Raw genomic sequence first — 23830 nt, forward strand, 5'->3', positions numbered from 1 at the left:
GTGCACTTGATCTTTTTTCATTACAACTACTTTTTTTGCACACAAAACTCTCATCCTCTTACGCATTGCCCAGGGCAATGCACATACACTGGTTGGGTAGTCATTGTCTCCAGGACGTTTGCCACCTTTTCTTCAGACTGGAGAATGAACAGTGAATGAAGCCACTTGGAAGAGAAAGGGTATTCATAGTTAAATTAGACTATAATAGAAAACTGTATTCTGTTACTTTGTGTCACACTGTACCTCTTTGCAATCCTGGGAAAATCACTTAACTGATATTTCTGATCAAATCCGTAGTTACTTGTTTTCTGGGCACTAGATTGATAATCTGGGCCTATTCGGGACACTTAGATTGATAATCTGGGCCTATACCACAGAAGTGTTGAGTGTTCTTTAACTGAAGAAATCAATTGAAGCTGCATTTTGAAGAAACTGATACAAGGTATATAGTATTGAAAAAACATGTCTTCATTGCCTTTTTGATACCCAAAATTAGTGGACATCATTGTCCTTTATCTCTTTATGCTTCACTTACCCCTTTGTTAAAATGGGTATTAAATCAAACCCATATTTGCCCGGTACAGAGAAAACAAAGGTGCATTTTTTCAAAAATTGTCATGCTGAATACAATAATTAAAAAATAAAAATAAAATAAAAAATATTCTAGGAAGAAATGAATATTTGTGTCTAAAAATCAGTATTTAACTAGCTTTTGGTAAGTGAGGCAAATACCTGTTGAAAATTACTATGAATCAGAGTACGGCACAGGTGCATACTTATCAAGAACCATCCATTCATCAGGCAGTGAGGGTCCTCTTCTCAAAAAGAGTATTATCAAGTAACTGAAAATTTCACAAATGCATATGGAACCTAAATTAAAGTTGCATGACTAACTTGATTTTGTAGTCCTTATCTTTATAATACAAATATTTTTAGCACTCTGAAGTATAAATTAACTTGGTTACTGGAATGAAACTACTAAAAGCTACCAAGAAACTACTGAATTTTATCCTATAAATTATAGTCATAGACTGCAAATTGGAGTGAAGTTAGGTTGCTGTTTTCATTCAAGTCACTCCATTTTCACTGTGATTTGTGTGTGATAGTATTCCTGGAAACAAAACAGCAGGTTTCTTGGAATACCCCAAGACAAATCCTTCTATATGGACAATGTAAACTCAGGGGTCATCAGATCAGTTTCAAAACTTTGGATTTGGCCTTTGAAGTTGGAAAAGAACAGCCTGAGTGTCTTGTTCTTTGAAGAATACGGAAGACAGTACTCATAAAATAGGTGTTAGAGTGGTAAGGTTGGCAGGGCAATCAATGTCTTTACCCGAATGTAGTCGTATTGATGGGTGGATAGAATGAAAGGCCTTTGAGGCAGAAGTATTTTATAGCAAAGATCTGTGTTTTGAATGCAAGAGCTTATTTGATGCCATTCAATAATGTTGACTTTTCTTCATTATAGATAATAATAGCTGCAGATTTAATCACTCTCTGACAGCAGATGTTGGTGTAACTGTGACAACTGTTTGCTAATTAAGTCATTCTGTTGGTTGGCTTTTGGAGAGATCAACTTTATATTCCAGCTAGAAACATTTACACAGGAAATTAAAATTTAAAATAATGTTCTACAAAGAGTCTAGATTTAGATTGGCTGTTAGATTTAGATTTAGATTTGTTTGTTTTTTTGTTTTGTTTTCTCATTACTTAAATTTCATTGGCAAAGTAGTGGCTTAGCAACATGTCTGCATATTTCCAAAAGATTTCAGATATCAGACAAATTTGTGAATGGAATCCAATATAATCTGAGACAAAAGACATTAGGGGCTAGTGGTAACTAGGCTGAGATTTGACTTAAAATTTCCCTTATACCCCTCTTTTCTGTTCCACTGTGTGTTTTGATAGAAAATTCCATTTGTGTCTTAAGATCGTTGTTTCTAGAAATGTTTGTTCAACGCTCAAAATAATTTGAATTGTTGTTAGATGATTCTGGGGCTGCAGGGGGTGACTTACATAAAGTCTGGTCTGAGATTTGTTAAATTATATTGTGCCCATAAAGCGAACTTTAGCTGTCTCTTGCCAGAATATTGTCCACAATGTGGCTTGATGCAGGTTTCACATCCTTTTGTGGCTGAGAGGGCAGAAGGTGAATACGGGGCACAGATCTATTTGAAGGGTAGCTCAAGAGGATTTTAAAATTCTGTTATTTTTGCATGCCTTAGTCATTTGGATTTTCCTACTGCCCCTCATCCCTGATGTGTTCTATTTTGATCTGCACAGCAAAGACAAAAGCATATCATTTGTGATTTCAAGGCTGAATTTGATGGCATCTCTTCTCCAAAACATTCAAGTGGCAAAACTGCTTAAGGCCCAACACGTTTGAAAATAGCTTCTGTTTCTATGCTTCTCTGACAGCTGAGTTTTTAGATTTGTGGAACCAGCTTGCATTGGCAAACTCACAACAATATGATGCTGAGCTATTCTGAAAATGTGAGCCTATCCTGTTAGTTGAGGAATATGGGATATTTGCACACTTTGGGTCTGTGAACACTGCTTTTTGAAATGACCAGGGGAGTTGCTGTAAAGCAGCAATACTCCTTTTTCTGTTTCCTTTTTCTTTCTTTGAGCTAAATACATACCGTCACACATCTCCCAGAATACAGATAGTGGCTGTCAAATGTTGCTTCCATAGTTTCTGTTCACTTTTTAAATCGATCTGGCAATGGAACAGTGGAATTAAAATGAGAAATTTATGATTCACAAGACCTTTTGTACCATGGCTTAATGTTTTTAATGGTGGACAAGCGATGGGCCAAACCTTTTGATAGTTTCCTGTCAAATATTTGTTCGAAAAAAGACTACCACTTCTGGTCTGCTGGCTAGTTCTCATAAACCTTTAATGATCTTTGCCAAAATAATTTATATAATGCACTCCAAATAGAATGATCTCATGCACTTCCAATAACAGAAATACCCACAGTTGTATGCGTCAGTCTGCTTGGTGTAGAGTGATATAATTAAATAGTGATACTAATTAAATTGAACAAAATACAAATAGTTATTAGATTGTCTGCCTGTATTAGACGTCTGTGCTGATTATTACGATTAGTGCATTTTTCATAAATAATCCTGTAAGAAGTAAGGCTCTTCCTCACTTACTGTAACCTCTCAGAAAATACTGAAACCACTAGTTGCCTGAATAAATATATCATCACCTAATCCTTTACTTTCTCAGTGTCTGGGAAAACCAGCATAGTACAGTGTGTAAAAGAAAAACAAATCAAAAAAAAAAAAAAAAAAACACTCTCCCACTACATCCTGTAAATTTAAACCAGATATCTGAGTTGTGTCACTGTAAGAATAGAAAATGCAAAAGCATAAAGGCATATTAGAGGTACCTTAGTGCATTTCATTGCACCTGAAAAATGGGGACTGATGTGAATCCGAGGACACAGTTAACATGGGCTACAGCTAAGCAAACAAAACATGGTATTTCTCAGCTGCTGAGTTTTCTAACCGTTTTTCTAGCAGATGCTCTTAGCCTGGCTAATCACTCAGCTGTAAGGTTGCAGAGATACTCAAGCCCTGAAGGTCTGTAAATGTTGAACTCTTTCAAAGAGTGTATGAAAAACTGCAAAGGCTGCATACAGGATCCGTTGCCCCTAAATCCAGTTTAGTGATTGTAAACTGGAGTGATTGTAAACTAAGTTTTATTTTAGCTAGTTTGTGTCAGATATGAAGTGCAACACTAAGTGACGTGCTTGGCTGTTTTATGGAACATGTTTATTTTTCTAAGATATGTATCACTGAAATACAACAATTAACATAGTTTACATGTTTATGTGTGTATTGCAGTGTGTAAGTTTAAAGCACATAAAAGATGTGCTGTCAGAGCAACAAATAACTGCAAATGGACTACATTAGCCTCCATTGGAAAAGATATCATTGAAGATGAAGATGGTGTAAGTACTACTGTTATTTACAGTACTTTCCAACAGCTGTTTCTTCTTAATGGAAAAAAATGGCTAAGCATAGAAATGTTGTCATGAGACCCATGGAAGTTAATGGTATGCATTCCTGAATGCTTTAAAAAATTAACATGGTATTTAAAACAAAAAGTTATATTTCTGTCTTATAAGACAAGTTTAGTATCTGTGGGCTCTTGATTGCCCCTGTGGTACAAGATTTTAAAGACCACATGCAGAGAAACTCTGAAGCTGGAGAATTGCTCCAAGAATTTCTGATTGCTCTTATGCAAAAGTGGTATTTTAAGCCATTACTGGGCTCTTTTGACAATCTATTTTGCGTCCTCCATATTGATAGCTATTCCCTATACATTATTACAGTGAGCGCACTCAGAAAAACTTTGTACTCAATTTAGGGACTGCTTATAGAGCTGTGACATATCAGTCATGGATGACTGAGGTGGTACATAAAGGCACAGATATACCCTGCTGTCCTGCCCATTCTGAGTTTTAGTTATTTTGATTCGTTTGTGCTAAATAGTCAGCATTAAGTGAATGGGTACTTATTTGTTTTAGGGAGTCTCTAGATTTAACTGTTGTGCTGTTTTGTGGTTAGTTGCTACCACAGTGTTGTGAATAGTTGAGTGAGACGTCTATCCCTTCTTCAGATGTTACTTTTTCTGCCTCGCGTGTGAAACAGCACCATAGTCTATATTGATAGCAGTTGCCTTGCAAAATTCACTGTCACTCATGCTAGTTTGCTGTACCTGCTTTTTTGATGAGAGGGAAGAGCTATGGGAAGCAGTTAAAATCTACCTGTAATTGAGACACAAAAGCCTGTAATTTCTATTTCTGAGTATTTAACTTTTATGACTACTTCTTCACAGATAGCTATGCCTCACCAGTGGTTAGAGGGTAATTTGCCTGTCAGTGCCAAATGTGCAGTTTGTGACAAGACCTGTGGCAGTGTTTTACGCCTGCAAGATTGGAAGTGCCTTTGGTGTAAAGCTATGGTAGGTGCCATGAACCACATCTAAGTGCCTAAGATTCTGCCAGCTTTATACCTTGCCATTTTTTTCTTTTTCATTTCATAACCTTGTTTTGGATTAAGTAGGAGTGGGCAGCTTGTGCAAACTCAGGTCTCTCTAATGTTCATTATTTCTCATGACTGTCGTACTTGCTTTGTTTAATTTTTAATACACCCACAGATGCAGCTTTTCTTTAAAAGGTGTTGACATCCAACGTGGTTTCTCTGCCTTCTCCTAAATGATAACTGAAGATTCTGCTGCCTGTTCTATATGCTTGATAATCATATGTTAACTTTCATGTCTCTTTTATAATGGATAATTTGCATTCATCTTTAAAAATATTACTGCAGGACTCGTGAAGTTCTCTTCTTCAGTATGGTCTGTAGGTTGCTCATTGAAATTCTGTAATGCAAAATTGCTCTTTCCCCAAAATATATTTTATTCTTTATTTTTTTAACTTGTCAAAAAAGAATGCTAGAATATATGTAAGCGTACATATGCTAGAGTATAGAAGTGGAAAGCCAGTAGACTTTTTATTGTTGAGGCTTTCAGCATACAGATGTCTAAATCTCTGTGTGTAGGCAGTGGGAAGTTATTGACATCTCCAGTGATGAATTTCAAATCCAGGTGATTTGAAATTTAGGTGAAGTGCAGCACCCTCTGCATGTATCTGATTTTCTAGTAACTATGGAAGAGGCGAATACAACATGCAGTTTATGGGATACTAGCTATACCTTCAGCTGATTTATCTAGCTGGATAGGTACGCTAGTTTTTCTGCAATAGATCTTCCAGAGTATCCAGGTGGACTGGGCAAGTATAGAGCTGTAGCTTTGCCTGTGTACAGGGTGCCTTCTCAGCACAGATGATGGCTGCTGGGAATTTGGTCATACCTTGCTAGGGGATGGAGGTAAGTGATTCCCTTGAAAGTACAATTCACACCCGCTATAGGCGTAGACAAAGATGAAGTTCTCCAAACTTAGATCTTATGGAACAAGGAACCAGCCTCTGTGGTTGAATGCTCATATGTTTTTGTGCAGTTCCACTCTTCAATCTACACCTAAATGTTATATGTGTTATTATTACATAGATGTTGTATAACTTATAGTTTCACCCAGAAATTCCACTGTAGGGTAGGGAAATCATTTTTTCTTTCTTTTTTAGGTTCACACTGCCTGTAAAGATCTGTATCCTCGTAAATGTCCACTCGGCCAATGTAAGGTATCGATCATACCTCCAACAGCACTAAACAGTATAGACTCTGATGGTACGTAGTATCGTAGTGTGTTCAGTGGTAGCTCTGGCCTTGCAGTGTCTAGTCATATCTGTATAACTAAACAAGCCTGAAATCCCTCAGCTGAACAGGCGAATGCAGTCTTCAAATTTAGAGAATAGTAGAATTTTCCATATAGCTTTTTAGAGGATAATTTAACCAACAAGTTTTTTAAAATGCTTTTGAAAGTTACCCCACCAGATATTTTTTTTCCATTTTTATTTATGACTCTTGGAAACTTTTCAACTGAATGATCGGAGTCTTTAGACAAAGTGGTCTGATGCCTGCCTGACATGCATCACTTGCAGAATGATCACTTGCAAATTCTGGATAACTTTGCTTTATGCTAAATGCTGGCTAAAGTAAGCTAGCTGAATGGCTCAGATCCAAAAGCTGTCTTACCAGGCTAAAGAGCAGAATTGGTTATACGGTCTCTCTGAATTTCTTTTAAATATAAGCTGTGTAAGAATCCTGCAACACACTGATAAAGAAACACAGCAAATGTTCACAACTCAGACATGCTCTTTTGTGGCTCAGGATAGAGATAAGTGAGCAGTGGGAGACTGTATTTGAAGGCAGGGAGTGGAATTACTATGGACTATCACGAAATCTAACAGCTTTCTTTTTATAGTTCCTGTTGATGACAAATGTAGACCAACAACTTTAACACAGTTTAATGACTTTTATTGCATGAAGTTAATAAAAGTCATAGTTTATACTGTATATATTTAGTCTTTTCTATTTACTTGTTTTTTGGTGTCTCAGACCAGAGCATCATGCTGCTGTCATTCATGCTAAGATTGTTTCGTATGTGAAATTATTTTTTCTCACACTTGAATAAATTAAATAAACCATATTTTAAATTATGCATTATTATAATGTGGTATTCTAGTAGCATCCTTTAAAGCCAATTTTTATATGTAGCTTTACTATTTGTTCTAGGCAATAAAAATGACATAGTTATTTTAATATTGCCTGAGGTAAATGTCAACTCCTATACCTATGATATCAGGTTTTGATGAGAAAGCACTACTTCCATGAAGTGGTAATGTTACTGACAGCAGTGTCCATTAGTGCTATTTACTGAGGGCCTTATAGAGGAGCCTGCTATAATCAGTTAAGTCCTTAATTGGCGTTAATGAGTTTTGGATCACAACTGAAGGTCTGTTGTTCAATAACTATTATATTCAATAGTATAACTTCAGCCTGGAAAAAAAAAAACAAAAAAAATCTCATGTAAAGAGCAAATGATAACTTATTCTTAGAAAGTTCAGACTTGGATAAGCAAGTTCAACCCAGTAAGGTTAAAGAAAAATCAGATTAAAAAATAAACATTTCCCACTGAAATTTGTATTTAATTATGTGATAATCTGTGAAGAAGAGATTTGAGCAGTACGCTAAAAAGCTAACCTTGTTCACTGTAGAAAAACAATAAAGCTATTGTCTTCAGGATTTTACTAAATCTAGGCACTGAAAATACTTGAGAGAAAAAATGAAATGGTAAATTTTGAGCAATTATGTTTTCCTTAAAGGGCTACATTTCAGTTTAGTGTTTATGTAATGCATGATAAGATGTACTCCTTTTGTCTTTCATTCCTTTCTTCCTCTTTCCCATGATTTCTTTTTGTGTTGTTCATATTAGAAAGCCTTATTTATTTCATTCTTTCTAACTATGTTCACAGGTTTCTGGAAAGCCACATGCCCGCCATCCTGTGCCAGTCCTCTTTTAGTTTTTGTTAACTCAAAGAGTGGAGACAATCAGGGAGTAAAGTTTCTTCGTCGATTCAAACAGTCGTTAAATCCAGCTCAGGTGTTCGATTTAATGAATGGAGGACCTCACTTAGGGTAATGACCTCGGAAATCTTGAGCAATCCTTTCTGCAAGGGAATATAGTGCAAAGTATAGTATTGTATTGTCCCCTCATTGTTATAATTCTGTCACCAATATCTTCCTACTTAAATTTGGAATAGATAATAGAGTCTTAGTATGAATTCTGGTGGTTGAAGGGATTGCAGGATAACATTTTTGTTTTAGAAAAACTCATCTGCAATGGGTGATCATGAATACACTTAAACTTGTTTCGTTGTAGAGCTATGTTCAGAGTATGATTTAGGCAACATATGTGAGTGGTCATGAAGATGAGCATCTCACAAAATTTGGAGTAAGACCAAAATTAAAACAATCAGGCATTCTACAAAATCTAAAAGTAGATCACTGGAGAGAGAGGGGTGAAATTTGCAGAGTGGTGGCCACAACCCAGTCATCTTTGCACATTCATGAAGATTAAATTCATGCACATTTTTCTGTTACCTAACTTAATTCCACTCTGACGTAGCCTTATGGATAAGTGGCCTATTAATATCAGCAACGTCAACTGAAAACACAATTTTTGGTAATCTTTTGGATGCAGAATTATGCTTGCATGATAAAAAAGTAAGACATAGTGAAAGAAAAAAAAAATAAGTTAAAACAGTAGGCAAATAATACAAATACACGGGAATACAGTTGTGGGTTTTCATAGTTAGTACTGTGTTACAGAAATGTATTAATTCTAAGTTGTAATATTTTTTTCATTATAATCCACTATGATTTAAATTTGAGATTAATCTAAGTCCCTTTCAGCTAACATTTTGTACATGTAATTATAGTGACATAAAACTAAGGAAAGCTTGTCTTATCTGGAGAGAATTTTTGAGAGTCAATCTGGAAAATATGCCTGTTTGAAAGTTCTCTTGCTTTATATATTTTATCTGAAATCAGTATGATTCAAGACATCCACTTTGGAATTGCACAGTAATTATAGGTCAGATGGTTGCTTTTAAATATTTTTCCTCAATCAATTTCCAAAGAGAGGTCCTTAGCAGTTATTTATCAGATAGAATGATGTCTTCTCTTTTCTAGTTGACCTAAAAAACACAGCTGAGAGAGTATATTTGTAGGGGGGGTTCTCCCTTTTCTCAGGTGTAGTAGAAATTCTGGAATCTATGTTATTTCCTCAAATATCTTCTGTTCTGAATAGATATCTACCTATCGCGTACAAGTGACGTTATTTTATTCAGGAAAGTCTGGATGCTTCAAAAATTTGTGATCTTTAATATGTTGCTTTTTAGAAACAGTTCTGAGGTTATGCATATTCTGGAAAATAACATGCATTAAAACAAACATCTTTATTTTTGTTATTTTAAAAGTAAACACTTTCAAATTCTTTATTATTATTTACTTATTTAAGTTTAATTCCCTGTTTTTACCTCTTGGCTGTTTCTTCATATCTCATTCCCCTTTCCTCTGTGTCTCACCTTTCTGCTTGTTCTGTCTTTCTTGTCCTCCTTTTCTGTACTGGTGAAGAGTGTTGCATATTGTAGAACAGAATGAGGAGCCATAGGAAGTGAGAGCAGGATACTGCTTTAAGGATCTAATATGAAATATGGTATTATTTGTTTTACATTGTTGTCATCACCTTGTGTGTAATAATTGCCTCAAATTGTCCTTGCATTTTGTTAGTCACAAGTTGGCAAAGCCCACCTGTATTGTGGAGCACATCCTGTTGTCGTGTCGTAACCCTTTCTTGTCAAAAATTCCTGGTGGTGCCTTGTGCTTCTGACCTAAGTGGGAAGCACAGAGCAGTTGTCATTTCAAAGCTTAGAAAATTTTGAATAATAATAATAAAATCCTGAAAACAATATCAAGGGAATTTTTTAAAGTAAAACTCTGCATGTTATTTATCAGAAATGTCAGTAGAAGTGATATACAGTGATAGATGGGATGCAGATATGTTTATTACAGTAGTTGTAGTAGTATCCACATACCTCAGAACAATACAAGACTCAACATAAAGGTGCCATTCAATGGTTGCTCATTAGTATAATTGGTCTGTCGGTAACAAACATAGCTGATTCTAACAGGCCACATTTTCTCTCCAGTTTGCGATTATTTCAGAAGTTCGACAACTTCCGGATTCTTGTATGTGGTGGAGATGGAAGCGTGGGTTGGGTGTTGTCAGAAATTGATAAACTCAGCTTGCACAAACAGGCAAGTGTGTATACTTATTTCCTTCACTATACTCACTATACTTTTGTATGCTTAATCTTCCTTAACTTGGTTCGTTCTCGTGTTTATATGGACCAAGCTCAGCAGTTCTGTTAAATGAAAATTTTCTGGGAAGTAAACAGGGTAAGTTTTACCTTGATTACACATTTTGATTTACAAGCTTTAGACATCAGCTCACATTAGTTGCTTGAAAGAACAAGCATTTACAATAGTTTGCACTTTTTCTTTCTAGTTTACAATAGTAGATTTGCTCCTGTGTTGTGTTTCAGTGTCAGTTAGGAGTGTTACCCCTTGGTACTGGAAATGATCTTGCTCGTGTCCTTGGTTGGGGAGGATCCTGTGATGATGATACACAACTTCCTCAGATTTTGGAGAAATTGGAACGAGCCAGCACAAAAATGTTAGACAGGTAAACTGAAAAATATATATATATATATGTATGTAAATGAGTATATACTTGATTTACCATGAGATTCAAATTACATTTTTTTGGTTTTCTGATGGCCTAAATCCGTCTTAATGGGTGGAAACTCAATCACAGAAGTACAGAATGGTTAAGGTCAGAAGGGACCTCTGGAGGTCTTCTGATCCTCCTGGTCATCTGCTCAAGCAGGGGCATCCAGGTTGCCCAGGACCATGCTGAAAAGTCCATGTCTGTATGAGGGAGGGTACAGATACTAATGATGAGGGACATCGAAATAGTAATTGGGACAGATCTTCACTGTCTGTTTCAAACCGAAGAGTCAGGGTGGAGAGTGGCCAATGAGTCTCAAGAGTGTTTTGCCCAAAGATGTACAAAAGGAGATTTTTTTTGTCTTTTTATTTTTTTATATATATTTTTTAATAGCTGATGAAGCTGCATAACTGTCTGTTAGTAGAAGTTGTAAGTATTAAGAAATGGCATAGATTCAAAAACATTATGGGCAGTTTTACAGGCTCCTAGCATGATATTAAACATTATTAAAGGTAGCATCTTTATTTTGGAAATACCTGAGCTTTGTTTCCTTGGGTGTGAGGATAATTCACATGATGTCCCTTCATTCTATTATGCCTGAGGCATTAGCAGCTGTAGACAAGAAGCTGGGCAAAGTGGATCTTTGGCTTGATCCAGTACGGCTATTTCTATTTGTTGTGGCATTTTCTTAGTCAAAAAAAAAGTGATCTTCCCACTCCTTATTTTGCATGGTAATTGCAGGCTATCTTTTTCTATCTATAAAGCAAAGGAACAATCCTGATTTTAAAAAGGGTCTGAGAAGCTGGGGGTCATGTCATTCTAATGGATATGTGATGCTCTGCTTTTGGGATGAGTACACATACATGTGTGCTGGTATCTTTTGCTCCGTTAGTTTCCTGCATGGGTATTTCTGTTCTTATTCTAGTTACAAAAAACTTGAGTCTTATGAAATGATTGCTTATTTATTTATTTTTAATTAAATAGAAAATCAAGTAATTTTTTATTTTAAGCAGTTCTGCAGGCTGTGCAGGCTGTTAGATCATCTTACAGCAAAATATATAAAGTGCTTGTAACTGATCTTTATAAATAATTGTTGGCCTGGGCATTCTGGAATATACATAGATTAAGTCATGTTTATCTACCTCTGTACTGAAAGGTGTTTGTTTAGTGTCATTCTTTTTTGCTCTAACTTCAGTAGACTGGTTTCCAAGGCCATCTGCAGTGATTTCTTTTTTATTCAGCATGCTTAGAAGGATGTTAATATTAGTAGTTTCATACTACCCATGCTGTAGAGTACTTTACATGGGGAAAAAGTACATATGTCAATGAAAATACTTCACCATTTGCTTTGTTCTCATGCCTTCACCCTGTAGTTGAGATGAAAAGCTGATGATAAGTTAGAGCTTTTTCTGCAGGAGCCATATATATTTTCTTTTGACTTCCATGGTTATTTTGCATGATTTCTTTCATACTACAAATGTTTTCCTGGAGTCTCCATTAGCTTCATTGGATGTCCTATGATTTCTTCACATATAAGATTTATTATCAAATCACTAACAAAAAAATAAAAGTAATAAATTGTCATTTATTTTAAATATTTCACCCATATTCGTTTAGCTTATAACTAAAATGTAAGTTTTTGTTTGTTTGTTTAAGAAGTTATTCTGTGGTATGACAATGAATTTTCTTTTTGTTGATATGTTGGAGAAAAGTTAACACTCTAATAATCTGGAAACATAAAAGCTGTTATGTTCCTTTTAGATGGAGTATAATGTCATACGAACTGAAATTACCAGCAAAGCCTTCTATTCCTTCAGTCACTGCAGAAGAGGAGTCAGAGGAATGCCAGGTGAACTTTTACTTTTGATTATTATTATTTTTTCCTTTGTGTACTTAACTTTGAGCTGCTGGGATGAAAATATTTGAAATATAATTGAAGTACTTGTGTAAGAGATAGATATTTTCTGATCTGCTAACTCAACTGACTTCATATCTGTTCACTGCATGTGTATCAAATAATTAGGGTTTCTAGTTCTGTATTATTTATGAAATACAAAGCCACAGAGTCTTCAGCAGAGCAGTCAAAAAAAAAAAAAAATTCCTGTAGTCATGTACTGAAAAAGCAAAATGTTTTCTACTTACCTTGAATTTGGAATAAGCTTTGAGAAAAACATTTTGAAGGCAGCGAGAGAAAGAAACTGTTGTGAGAAAGAAAGAGTTTATACAAGTGAGTTAGATCAGGTGATACCACCTAATGTTCTCTTTGTTCTTTTGGAGAGCTTGAAATCATGTGTGACCTCAAAGAAAAACTTAGTATATCTTTAAAACTAGATTTGTGTTTGTACTATCTGATGAGTATTCAATTTTGAAGGAAAGCAAGATGCTTTAATCAAATTAATTGACATAGAAAGACTGATAAAAAATGACAAAATAATATATTCCTGAGAAATTCAATGCATATCAACTTTAGCTCAAAAGTACTTGAGAAGCAATAATTAATCAGCAGGTTTGTGAATAATTTAATCATTCAGGCTGTTTTAATTGGCAGGGAGGTGATAACCTTTGACAGCTTGCTAGATATAGAGATGCAAAAAGACAGGGGTTCCATTGGCTGTGATTCTAATGTGGTTGTTGGTTGTTTCCAGTGTCAGCAATGTGTATTTCAGGCTTTATCTTCTCTAGTGTTGCAAGACTCTTAACATTTACAAGTGTATCTTTTTAAAGTACAAAAAAAGAAAAAAATATATATGTTCTTATTTGTTCCAGCTTTGAAATTATGTTTAGCCCCTCCTGAAAATAGAAGTAAATGGTTATACAAAACCTCTTGTTGGAAAATTGGTTCTGCAATCTATTACTCTGAGTTGGAGAAAGCTGTTTTCTTTTGAATACCCTGTTCGTTTTCTATTTTAATGATTTTTGCATAAATTATTGATTTATGATATTTAAGAAAATAATGATTAACCTTACAGTATGTAATGTATTAAAATGTGGTTCAAAAAGCAAATAAAAATATACATCCAATCCTTTTCCTTCTCTTTCTTTGAGTTTCAAGAGAATTCTTTCACTTGGTTTGGTACAGAAGACTACTGTTCTTTAAACATCAGTATGTTCATTCTTAGAGATGAGGTGTTTAGTTATTGTTTTTCTCCCTTGATTCTACAACTAAGGCTGGTTTTCAGGAGGAAAAAAAAAAGGTTGATATATCTGCGTGGTAAATAAAAAAATAAAGAGACATATCTATACATATCAAGGGCAAAAACACACTATGAGATTTTAAGAGATTCTTAAAGGAAGCCATCAAAAGGTTTCAGAGCTGGAGTTATTTTTAGCTTTAACTCTGGAATGTGGTTGGAATTTTCTCTTAAAAATGAGATCTGGACCCATGCCTATTTTGAGGCAGGATATAGTGTGTGAGGAAGTGATTCTGATCCATTCTGAATCTTTTCTTTAGCATTACAGAACTTATAATTCTTGTGGGTGAGAAGAAAAATGCACAGATTTTGTTCTCTCAAACAGTTTTGAAAAAAAAATAATTAAGTATTAACCATTAAAGGATTGTCTCTGATAACATCAAAGACTTTGCAGCCTTTGTCAGAAGGGCTACTGTGGGGAGTTAGTTACTATTTGACAGTAAAAAGAAAATTCAAGAGTATAACCACAGATATTTGCCTTCTTCTTAGACAAGTCGCTTAGTTTCAGGGAAAAATTGCTTGTTTTGGAAAAAAAGGGGAATTAAATTATAATAATATAGTGTGTTATAAATCTGAAAAGAAGGTAGATTGTTTCTATCTCATGGGGTATTTTTAGCCTAGAAATAAATTACTCTTTCATCTACAGGAGAAAAAGAGTTGTCAATCAAGTTATCAGATACAGTGTTATTTTGAATATTAAAAAATTGGTATATAAAATATAGTATGCAGATAGGAGCAGCACTGCCAGCTGCTTGCCCTTGCTGTAGCTATGCCATGGAAATCCTGCTATTTTTGGAGGTGTTTTAACTCACTGGTTGGTGTTAAAATGCTGAAAAGTGTGGAAATGTAAATCTTCTTTCCTCTCTGTTTTCAGATATCTGCTTATGAGGATTCAGTTGCTGCTCATCTTGCAAAAATTCTCAATTCTGATCAGCACTCAGTTGTCATATCATCTGCCAAGTGAGTTGGTTGTTTTAATGTACAATGTATGGGATAAATCCCTGTGAAACATTACAGCCATAATAACCTTCTGTATAAGCCCAGTTTTCTCATGGTTGGCCCAGCTGGTTTGGTTTAATATATGGTGATTTATATGCTTTTGAGTGGATGTTTTCTTTGCAAAAGTTTTATATGGTATAGTTGTGATGGGTATCTTAATACTAAACATGTTAGTGTTTTTAAAAAATCAAATTATATAAAGTTATTTTAATACACTCAAAATCAGCATGCAGCCTAAATATGAAACTGTTACTAATACAGGTATGTTACATTTTTTTTCTGTTTTGTTTTATGCATATCCGTATAATTAAGAAGACAAACAGCTTCACCACTGAGAAGCAGAATTTCAAATTGGTAGCTTTGTAGCTGTCTGTATCAATTCAATAAACAGTGGTCTTAGACAACAGGGTGTTTTTTCTGCAAGCTGAAAAACTTAAAAATTAGAGAGAATTGCTCTACAAATCATGGATATCATCTGTAATCAGAAGTATTCTGTGTATACTTCCTCCCAGAATCTTCAAAAATACATCTGCTGTTACATCTTTTTTTTTTTTTCTTCTGCTTAAGTTAATAAAATTTTATTAAGTCAATTAAGCTATTAAATTTTAATTTAAAACTCATACATAGGGCATGTTGAAAATTAAACTGCAGAATTTTATTATTGCTCCAAATTCTAAACTGTCTGTATCTTGTTAGATCTCACTATTTAGATTATGTAAAGTAAATTTCAACCAAATGAACAGTACTAACCAATTATCCACACTGTTAGTAAGGTTGCTGTCTGTCTGCAGTGTAGGTAATAAGAACCAAGTCTGTCTCTGATTTACACAATGAAAATTCATTTCAGCCCCTGTAGTTTATGTAGACATGCCTCAGGGTCAGCTGTGGTTCACCAGTACAAGATGGGCAATAGGACGTGTGTGGCCATACGTTTTCATCTCAGAAGTGCTCCCTTAAAGTCATTAGATTTTCTCCATGGATACTAGGCTTTGTCTTTAGATGGGAGTTTGCAAGACTGTTTGAAGTTAATAAAGTGAATGCAAGTTTACCAACAATGGTGGTATGGAAAGTTTATAAGCATGGAAATTGATAATATTAGTCATGTTCACTTCAGTTCTTAGAAATAAGAGACTAACTTAAATAAAATGTGTGCAAATGCTTAAATAAAAAGGGTGACATTTTTCGTTTTATCACTTTGATTGTGCAAGCTCTGGAGAAGAGTATAATTTGCTTTGCAAGTATGAAAACAGTTCAAAACATGAATGGTGTGTAACTTTGTGCATATAAATCAATTGCTATAAGAATTTAGTATTCAAAACATATTTATTTTATTTCATGTGGTTTCTCCCCTCTCCTATTATTACCAAGAATATTATGTGAAACTGTAAAGGACTTTGTTGCCAAAATAGGGAAGACTTATGAAAAACCAATGGAAAATGCAGATGAAGCTGATGCCATGGCCATTAAAGTAAGACTATGACTATTCTCAGGGTTAAAGTTGTGGGGGGTTTGTTTGCTTGCTTTTGTTTGCTTTGTTTTTGTTTCCCATGGGTGTTTAATTTTTAAATGGCTTCAGGATACACAGCTTGGCTTACATTTCAGCCAGTGACTGTAAAATTCTTCTCTTAGTGCATAGAACAGTTATTTCCAAACCATCTCTGCAATGTAAGATCTCTAAATTCTATTTACATTTTTTTTGCCATCATAAAACACACAGTAACATACATAGAGAAAAATTGAAATATTTTGCATTAGGATTCTTACTTTTTGTCTGAAGGCGATTAAGTTACCCACAGAAAAACAGTGGACTAAGAGAATGCTGGGAGAATGAAGGGAAGAGAAATTACAATGTTAAAAATAACAGATTAAGATGCAAATTGTAGAGATCATGTTGCAAAAACACTGAAAAAGACAGAAGGGATCTGGTTTGAGGCACAAAGCTTATAAGAGCTGAAAAGAAAAGAAAAAAACAAAATCACTAATAATCCCAGAGTCTGGAAATGTACTTGCCAAATGGCAATTACTTCGTGATTTCATGTTTCTGTACTGTTCAGTTTATGTTTTAGAAAATGTATCTCCTTTTTCACTGTTCCAGGACAAACCAGTATTGATTTCCTTTCTTTTAAGCACAGCAAATTCCATCTTTTCTAGTTTCTTTTACAGAGAGTTACTACTTGGTGAGGGGTAGAGATGTTTGTCAGTGTTTGCTCAGTGCCAATTCACTTGCTTAAATGTGCAGGTGTGTAGCAGACAAAAATAAAATAGTATGTATTCTCAGTCTAACTGCTGGACATGTCCCCATTGTTTGTCCAAATTTGGGTACTGAACATCCATAATTTGTTATATTGCTTGGTATGGACAAATCTGTGGTAGTTCTGTAGTGTTGGCCATCTAAAGAGGAGTATAATCTAATCCTCAACCTAATTAAGAGGGTTGAGTTTAAGATTAAGAGGCTGAGTTTAGCACAATGTGTTATTTTAGTCAGAGTGCAGCTTTTGTGGTTATAATTGCTGCAAACTGGCTGGGTGTCTGTCTACAAAAAATCATGCAAACTGATTCATAATTTGATATACAAAATGTTGAACCTGAATTTGGATTTTACACAATTACATAGACATGTAGATAGAACTTTAAATCATACAACATGGAGAATTTAGATCCGTCCCTATAACATGGTACTTAATTTCCTCAGAATGTTGATGTTCACTGCTGTTTGGTGTATGTATGTTCTCTTCCACTTTGTCTTAGTGTTCAGAGTTAAATGAGAAGCTAGATCTGTTGCTCCAAGCTCTTCACACAGAAGCCCAGGCTGCTCCTATTCTCCCAGGCATCACTCCCCACATCGTGGAAGAAGAAGGAGAGGAGTTTTCAAGTGAGGAATCCTTGTCTGAAAGTAAAGAGCAATTAGCAGAGTGTGTTGCAAAGTCTTCCACCCAGAAACTCTTCAAACCAAGAGAACAGTTAATGCTCCGAGCAAACAGCTTGAAGAAGGCCGTGAGGCAGATCATTGAACAAGCAGAAAAAGGTGCGCATTCATCTTTACTGATTATGATGCTTTTTCCTCTCCTCCCCTTCCCTCCATGAATTTTCATAATTAAATCTGATTTCTGAATTCTTACATTGATAAAATCATATGTCTATTACAAGCTGCAAAGACAAGAAATGTGTTTTAGATGCTGATGACAATCTGTATATATGATTACATATTTGTGCATGTGTGTGCCCATATACAAGTGTGTTTCTTTGGTAACTATTATTCTCCACAAAATGAAAATTTCTGGCAGAAAAACATCAATAGGCAAAGGCAATTACTAGAACCTTTTTCACTGAAATGGCAATAGAACCAGATTTTTTAATATTTAAAACTTAAAGCTATGGAAAACAAGAAGCTCATATTCCATTTATTCAGATTTTCATTAAAGATTGTTAACCTTTCTGTCATTTTTTTTTTTTTTTAAATAAGCAGTTGTGGATGAGCAGAATGCTCATACTGAAGAACAAGTGAACCAGTCCCCTGTAGAATATAGCAAAGAATTGGATGAATCCAAAGAAGAGGAAAAAGACGAAGATACCAAGGAATATGAGTCCCAGTCAAGTGAGTAAATTAGTAATAATGTTTAAATTATGACTACATTTTAAATTATGTAGTCTTCCTATGAAACCAGCATAGTTGGTTGCATAATTAAAACCAGTTTGATTATTTCTATTGTTTTTATATCACTTTCTGAAAAATATCTTCTGTGTGTATATAATGTTTCTGGCTGTTGGAAAGCCTTGCATTGCATGCAGTAGGAGAATGGAACTTGTGTGAAAGCTTACAGCTGTGATTGTCCTTTCTAATTAGTCTGAGAGAATATTTTTCCATGAATATATTATTTGCCAAATACTGGCATGTTGTTACACTGGAAGCTAGTCACAAACTTTTAGATTTGGATAAATAACAGTTGAAGGAAAAATGCCAGAGAAGATTTTGGAACGCATTTGCAAAGCTGAAAAGGTTACTTGTTGGGGAGAGAGGTGCCTGCATTTAATCCAGCATTTGTACTCATCTTTCTATATGAACCTGAGCAATGACTAGAACCTATAGAAGAGTGGCAATAGCATGTCTCAGTCACAGGCATTTTAGGGCATATTACAAGAATTTCTGTCAGTCATTTCTGTTGAAAGTGCTTCAAATTGTGCAAAACTGACATACTTATTCATTGTACTGACAACAAAACTGCGATTCTCAGCTGGGAACTTACCTTGAAACAGAGTTTTTTGGAACTGAGAGAATGCATATTTTTATGCATTTTCATTTTATATGAAGTAGAACAGCTTAAAGCAGGAAAGAATATAATAGAAACATGGAAGTCTCCTGAGAAGTGGAAGTACGAAGGTCGTTCCCTCTAGTTGTCTAATCCAAAGCAGAGATATGAAACCAAGTCTTTAACATCCTTGGTGGGTCCAAACTTCTGGCTCATCTGGCAGGTAATACTACTGTCACTAGCGCTTCTACATGCATCTTTTGCTCAAGGCTGAACCATTAAAAAATAATAGTAGAGTTTCTTCATTCATTCCGTTTCAATTAGAAAATTAAAAAAAAAAAAAAAAAAAAAAGATAACATGGAACACTGTTCCTGTTGTGTTTGTTGAGCAGCTCCAGGCACCAAGGCTAGGATTGTTACGGATGTTAAAAGGTAGTTTAAATTATAACAAGTGAAGAATTTAATTTCATTTTTATTATATGACTTATTACTGTCTGGATCCTCCTTCAGAGGAGCAGACGTAAATAGTTCAGCAATACCCATTACAAAATACTTTCAGAAATTAACTAAGTTAAGTCATTTAGAAATGGACTGGCCAAAGAATCAGGAAAATGAAGAAAAATAGCCTGATCTTATTAATCTTTCTAAGTAGCCTGTGCTATCATCTTCAAGTATCCTACACTTTTGCAGCTTTTACAGCTTCTTCTATAGGCAGAGGACCACTGTCAAAGAAGGGCTTTTACAAGTCCCTCAATGGCAAAAGGAAGACTATGGAAAATGTGGGCCTCTCCTAAATGAAACAGAGGACCTGGTTACCCAAGACAGTGAAAAGGCTGAGACACTGAATCCCTTCTTAGCCTCAGCCTTTACCAGCAAGACTGGCCTTTAGGAATCGCAGGTCCCAAAGGCCTGGCTGAAAGGCTGGGGCAAGGATGATGTGGCTTTGGTGGAAGAGGATCAGGTCAGAAAATACTGAGCAAACTGAACATTCACAAGTCCATGGGCCCTGATGGGATGCACCCAGAGATGCTGAGGGAGCTGGCAGATGGGATTATGAGGCAACTCTCTAGAGCCTTTGCTCAATTATGGCAAATGGGAGAAATGCCTGAAGACTGAAGGAAAGTAAAAGTCACTCCAATCTTCAAAAAGGGAAAGAAGTTTCCATCTGAACATCAGGAAGTACTTCTTTACTGTATTGGTGATGGATTAGTGGCATAGGTTGCCCAAAGAGGTTGTGGAGCCTCCCTCCTTGGAGATCTTCAAAAGCCACTTGGACATGATCCTGGGCAACCTGCTCTAGCTGTCCCTGGTTGAGCTGGGGGGCTGGACCAGAAGACCTCCAGAGATCTCTTCCAGCCTTAACCATTCTCTGATTCTGTGGAAGTTACCAGGGCTTCTTTTCATTAAAAAAAAAAAAAAAAAAAAAAAAAAAAAAAAAAAACTTGGGTCCTCATTCCCAAACCAAATTGTTAGTCCATCTAGTTCCTTGCAGCTATTGGCTGCTGTATAGCAAACCTCTGTACCAAGCTATGCTTGCTTTCCAAGTTGTACTCCCCCTTACCTGCTCTGTCCTTGTTCAAATGAACTTTATCAGCTATTCGTGCTCAAGGGTTCCTACTTTCCAGTAGCAGCATCATGGGTCCTCACTGTGGGGTTTTGTAGGCAATTTTCAAAAAGAGGAAGACAGCATTTATACATGGGTAGTCCATGCTGGGTTTTAAATTGCAATTCAAAGTAACCCACATGTATTATTTGTATCAATAATTGTACAAAGCAATTGGAGTATTGAGTGATCTGAGTCCAAAACAACTTTCTTGGAAGGCAGCATTTTCATAAAAGTAATAGCCTATTTTGTTGCATAGTGTTTGGTTACTGTGTGTGAAATAGTTTTTATAGAATAGTATTTTCACTTACGTCCTGAAATAGCATAGTAATAATTCCCACATTCAAATGATAGGGAAAAAAATCTCTCTTTCATGTTTCATTTACAAAACCCACCAATGAGTGGCTGCACTGAAAGAAGAAAGAGCAATTTGTCTGTGATGGACCTCTTCTTCTGCTTGGTTTTGGCACCTAGCAGAACCAGCCAGAGATTGTATTTGGAAGTTGCCCGTCACACATTTCAATACTGCTTTTTGTGTTCATGTACCAAGGTTATTCAAGAGTCTCAAGCTGCATAGTAATTTCAGGAAACCTGATTGTTGCTAGGGATGCAAAATTCAGTCTGCCATATTAGCAAAGTCGGCAGTAATGCACTGCAGGTGAGGTCTCAAGAGAGAATCTGAGAGTCATGGAGAAACAGTGGCGGTTGGTGTACAGCAAAAGCCATCCTGTAGATATTTAGGGAGCAAATTCCTGTGGCAAAATACGTTGCCAACAAAGTTATTTGGAGTTTGCATCTCCTTCCATTACCCAAAACCACACCAGATTGCCAAGATGTGATGTCTTCCTGAGGCTCTGCACTGAAGTTGGTGCCTGTGTCCATAGCTCATACCTTAGAAATGCATCATTAGTTCCTTGGGGCTTCTGTTGATTCAGAAGCTCACATTTCCTTATCTCCAGGAATGGATTTTAGACTTTGTCTAATGGTTGTCTTTTTCATTTTTCTATTTCCTCTAACCCTTGTTATAGAAATCAGTGTGTGTTGGTTGTCCGAGTTCAACAGTAGCTCACAAAGGATGCTGGCGCTAAGGATGACCTGGTCCTACTGCCATTAATGTAAAATAAAATAAAAATACACACTTTTGTAAATACATTTATATAAATATATATATAAAAACTTGTTTCTTGGTGATACAATTTCTGTGCTTACTGGGGAGATGTGTCATTCTTTGTACATCCAAAATGTGTGAAATAGAGTGTATATTAATGTCATCAATGGGAAATAGGTGTTTAGGGAGAAAGCATGAAACATGAATTAAATTATCTACAATGAAACATTAGTTTTACTCATTAGGGTTCTGTTGTTTTTATCAGAGCACGAACAGCAAAAGTTTATCTTTATTGCAGTTATCCCCATGAGTCTGATCTGTCAAATAAAGAGCAGCTGCTCTGTTGATTTTCCTATTTAATATAACTGCCTTGTTCCCAAGTACAGACAGAACAGTCTGTATGAATAACATTGTGAATTTTTCAGTAGAATTATGAAAAATTGAAGTTAATTGTGTTCTGAATATTATATTTTACCCTCTGAGATTACATTAATCTAATGACAAGAAATAATATTTTTCCATATGTTAATTACCTTCATCTAAATATTTAATAACTCTGGTTAGATCTAACTAGCCATTTTAATTTTTTTTTTTTTAAGATTATATTACAGTGTTTTATCATGCCCATATACAAATAGTTGTGCTATATTGTTATCATGCAATACTACAGCATTTTGTGATAATTCCTAAGGCTGGTTTAAAGGTGTTAAGGTAAGAAGGCACTGTTAGACTCCTTGGTCAGGCGTATATAGAACGACACAAAAAATTTCACCTACTCATCCCAGTCCTGCATCTAATAATTTCTGTTTGCAAGTCATCCAGAAAAATGTGTGATTTTGTTCCGTTCCTGAGATACAAGAAGATGAAGAATTTACCATTTCATTGTCTGTTCCATGGTTCCATGCTAGATAACCATTATTAAGGGAAAAAAAAAAAAAAAAAAAAAGTGAATGGCCAAATTATGGCCTGAATTGATTTAAATACAATTTTTAATCCCTGGTTCTTGTCCTTACCTTTGTCTTTAGATTTTCCCACTGTGGATTTTCTTTCTATTAATATACAGAATACTTACATTACTCTCAGGCTGAATTATCATGATTGACATAAGCTGATCTGTTCCCCTTCTGTCACAAAGATAAAGATTATATATTTCCCCTTCACACCACTTCCTGGTGGTAATTTTGGGGCTAGTCCTACTCTTTTATTTTTTGCTGAATTAGTTTTCAGGTATTGAGAGGAAAATTTCAGATCACTTTGAAATCATTTCGTTTTTTGAGTGTTTTCAATTGGTCAACATAGAATTTGTCCTAAGTTGAAGTATTTTTAACATGTGAGATAATTTGGAGCAGAAGTAGCCAAGAAATAATATGACTGTGATCACCCTTTGTGCAAAAGCTTTCTGCATGCGCATGGAAATGCTGTGGCAAAGTGTTCAACGATACACAATCTTTCTTCCTTGGGCACCAGATTCCGATGATGGGGCTCACTTTCATGCAGTCTTTTCCTTTCCCTGTGCAGGAGTAGGCACTGGTATATTCTGTCAGCCAGTATGAAACTGGAAAGCACCTGAAGTCAGCCCTCTGAAAAGCCTGTCCTTTTCCATAACCTACAGAGGCACCCCCTGGGGATAACTGGCCTCACCAAGCTAGTATTTCCTTTTGGTCAATATCTTCTCTTGCCTCTTTTCTTTCCCTGCTTTTTCCTGAGCTGTTACCTGCCTTTGTCACCACCAATTTGATCAGCTACTAAACTCTGCGATGTGCCTTAAGGTTTTATTGATCCATATTCTGTAGAATTTTAACAAATAAGTTATTTCTATTATTTTGGGAATTCCTGCTTTTTGTGAAAAGGAAAACATGATGGTAAGTTGATCTCCCCTATGATTTCTCTAACTGCAGAAGACAAAAATATATG

The 23830-nt window shown here is 35.5% G+C and overlaps 1 protein-coding gene across 6 annotated transcripts in view; it reads left to right on the plus strand.

The window, feature by feature from the left end:
• The window catches only part of DGKH (diacylglycerol kinase eta), a 175537-nt gene that overhangs the window by 112859 nt on the left and 38848 nt on the right, over positions 1 to 23830 (plus strand). For 5 of the 6 annotated variants that reach the window (XM_035322150.1, XM_035322158.1, XM_035322162.1 and 2 more), the window contains 11 exons: positions 3859 to 3965; positions 4856 to 4981; positions 6159 to 6261; positions 7950 to 8112; positions 10188 to 10296; positions 10584 to 10723; positions 12530 to 12617; positions 14834 to 14919; positions 16327 to 16426; positions 17707 to 17983; positions 18425 to 18553. In XM_035322150.1, coding sequence (XP_035178041.1) covers positions 3859 to 3965; positions 4856 to 4981; positions 6159 to 6261; positions 7950 to 8112; positions 10188 to 10296; positions 10584 to 10723; positions 12530 to 12617; positions 14834 to 14919; positions 16327 to 16426; positions 17707 to 17983; positions 18425 to 18553 — 1428 coding nt within the window. The remainder of the gene's footprint in view (positions 1 to 3858; positions 3966 to 4855; positions 4982 to 6158; positions 6262 to 7949; positions 8113 to 10187; positions 10297 to 10583; positions 10724 to 12529; positions 12618 to 14833; positions 14920 to 16326; positions 16427 to 17706; positions 17984 to 18424; positions 18554 to 23830) is intronic. The other variant, XM_035322187.1, reaches the window with a different exon arrangement.

This window comes from Oxyura jamaicensis, chromosome 1, assembly GCF_011077185.1.
Source record: "Oxyura jamaicensis isolate SHBP4307 breed ruddy duck chromosome 1, BPBGC_Ojam_1.0, whole genome shotgun sequence".
Classification (NCBI taxonomy): Eukaryota; Metazoa; Chordata; class Aves; order Anseriformes; family Anatidae; genus Oxyura; species Oxyura jamaicensis.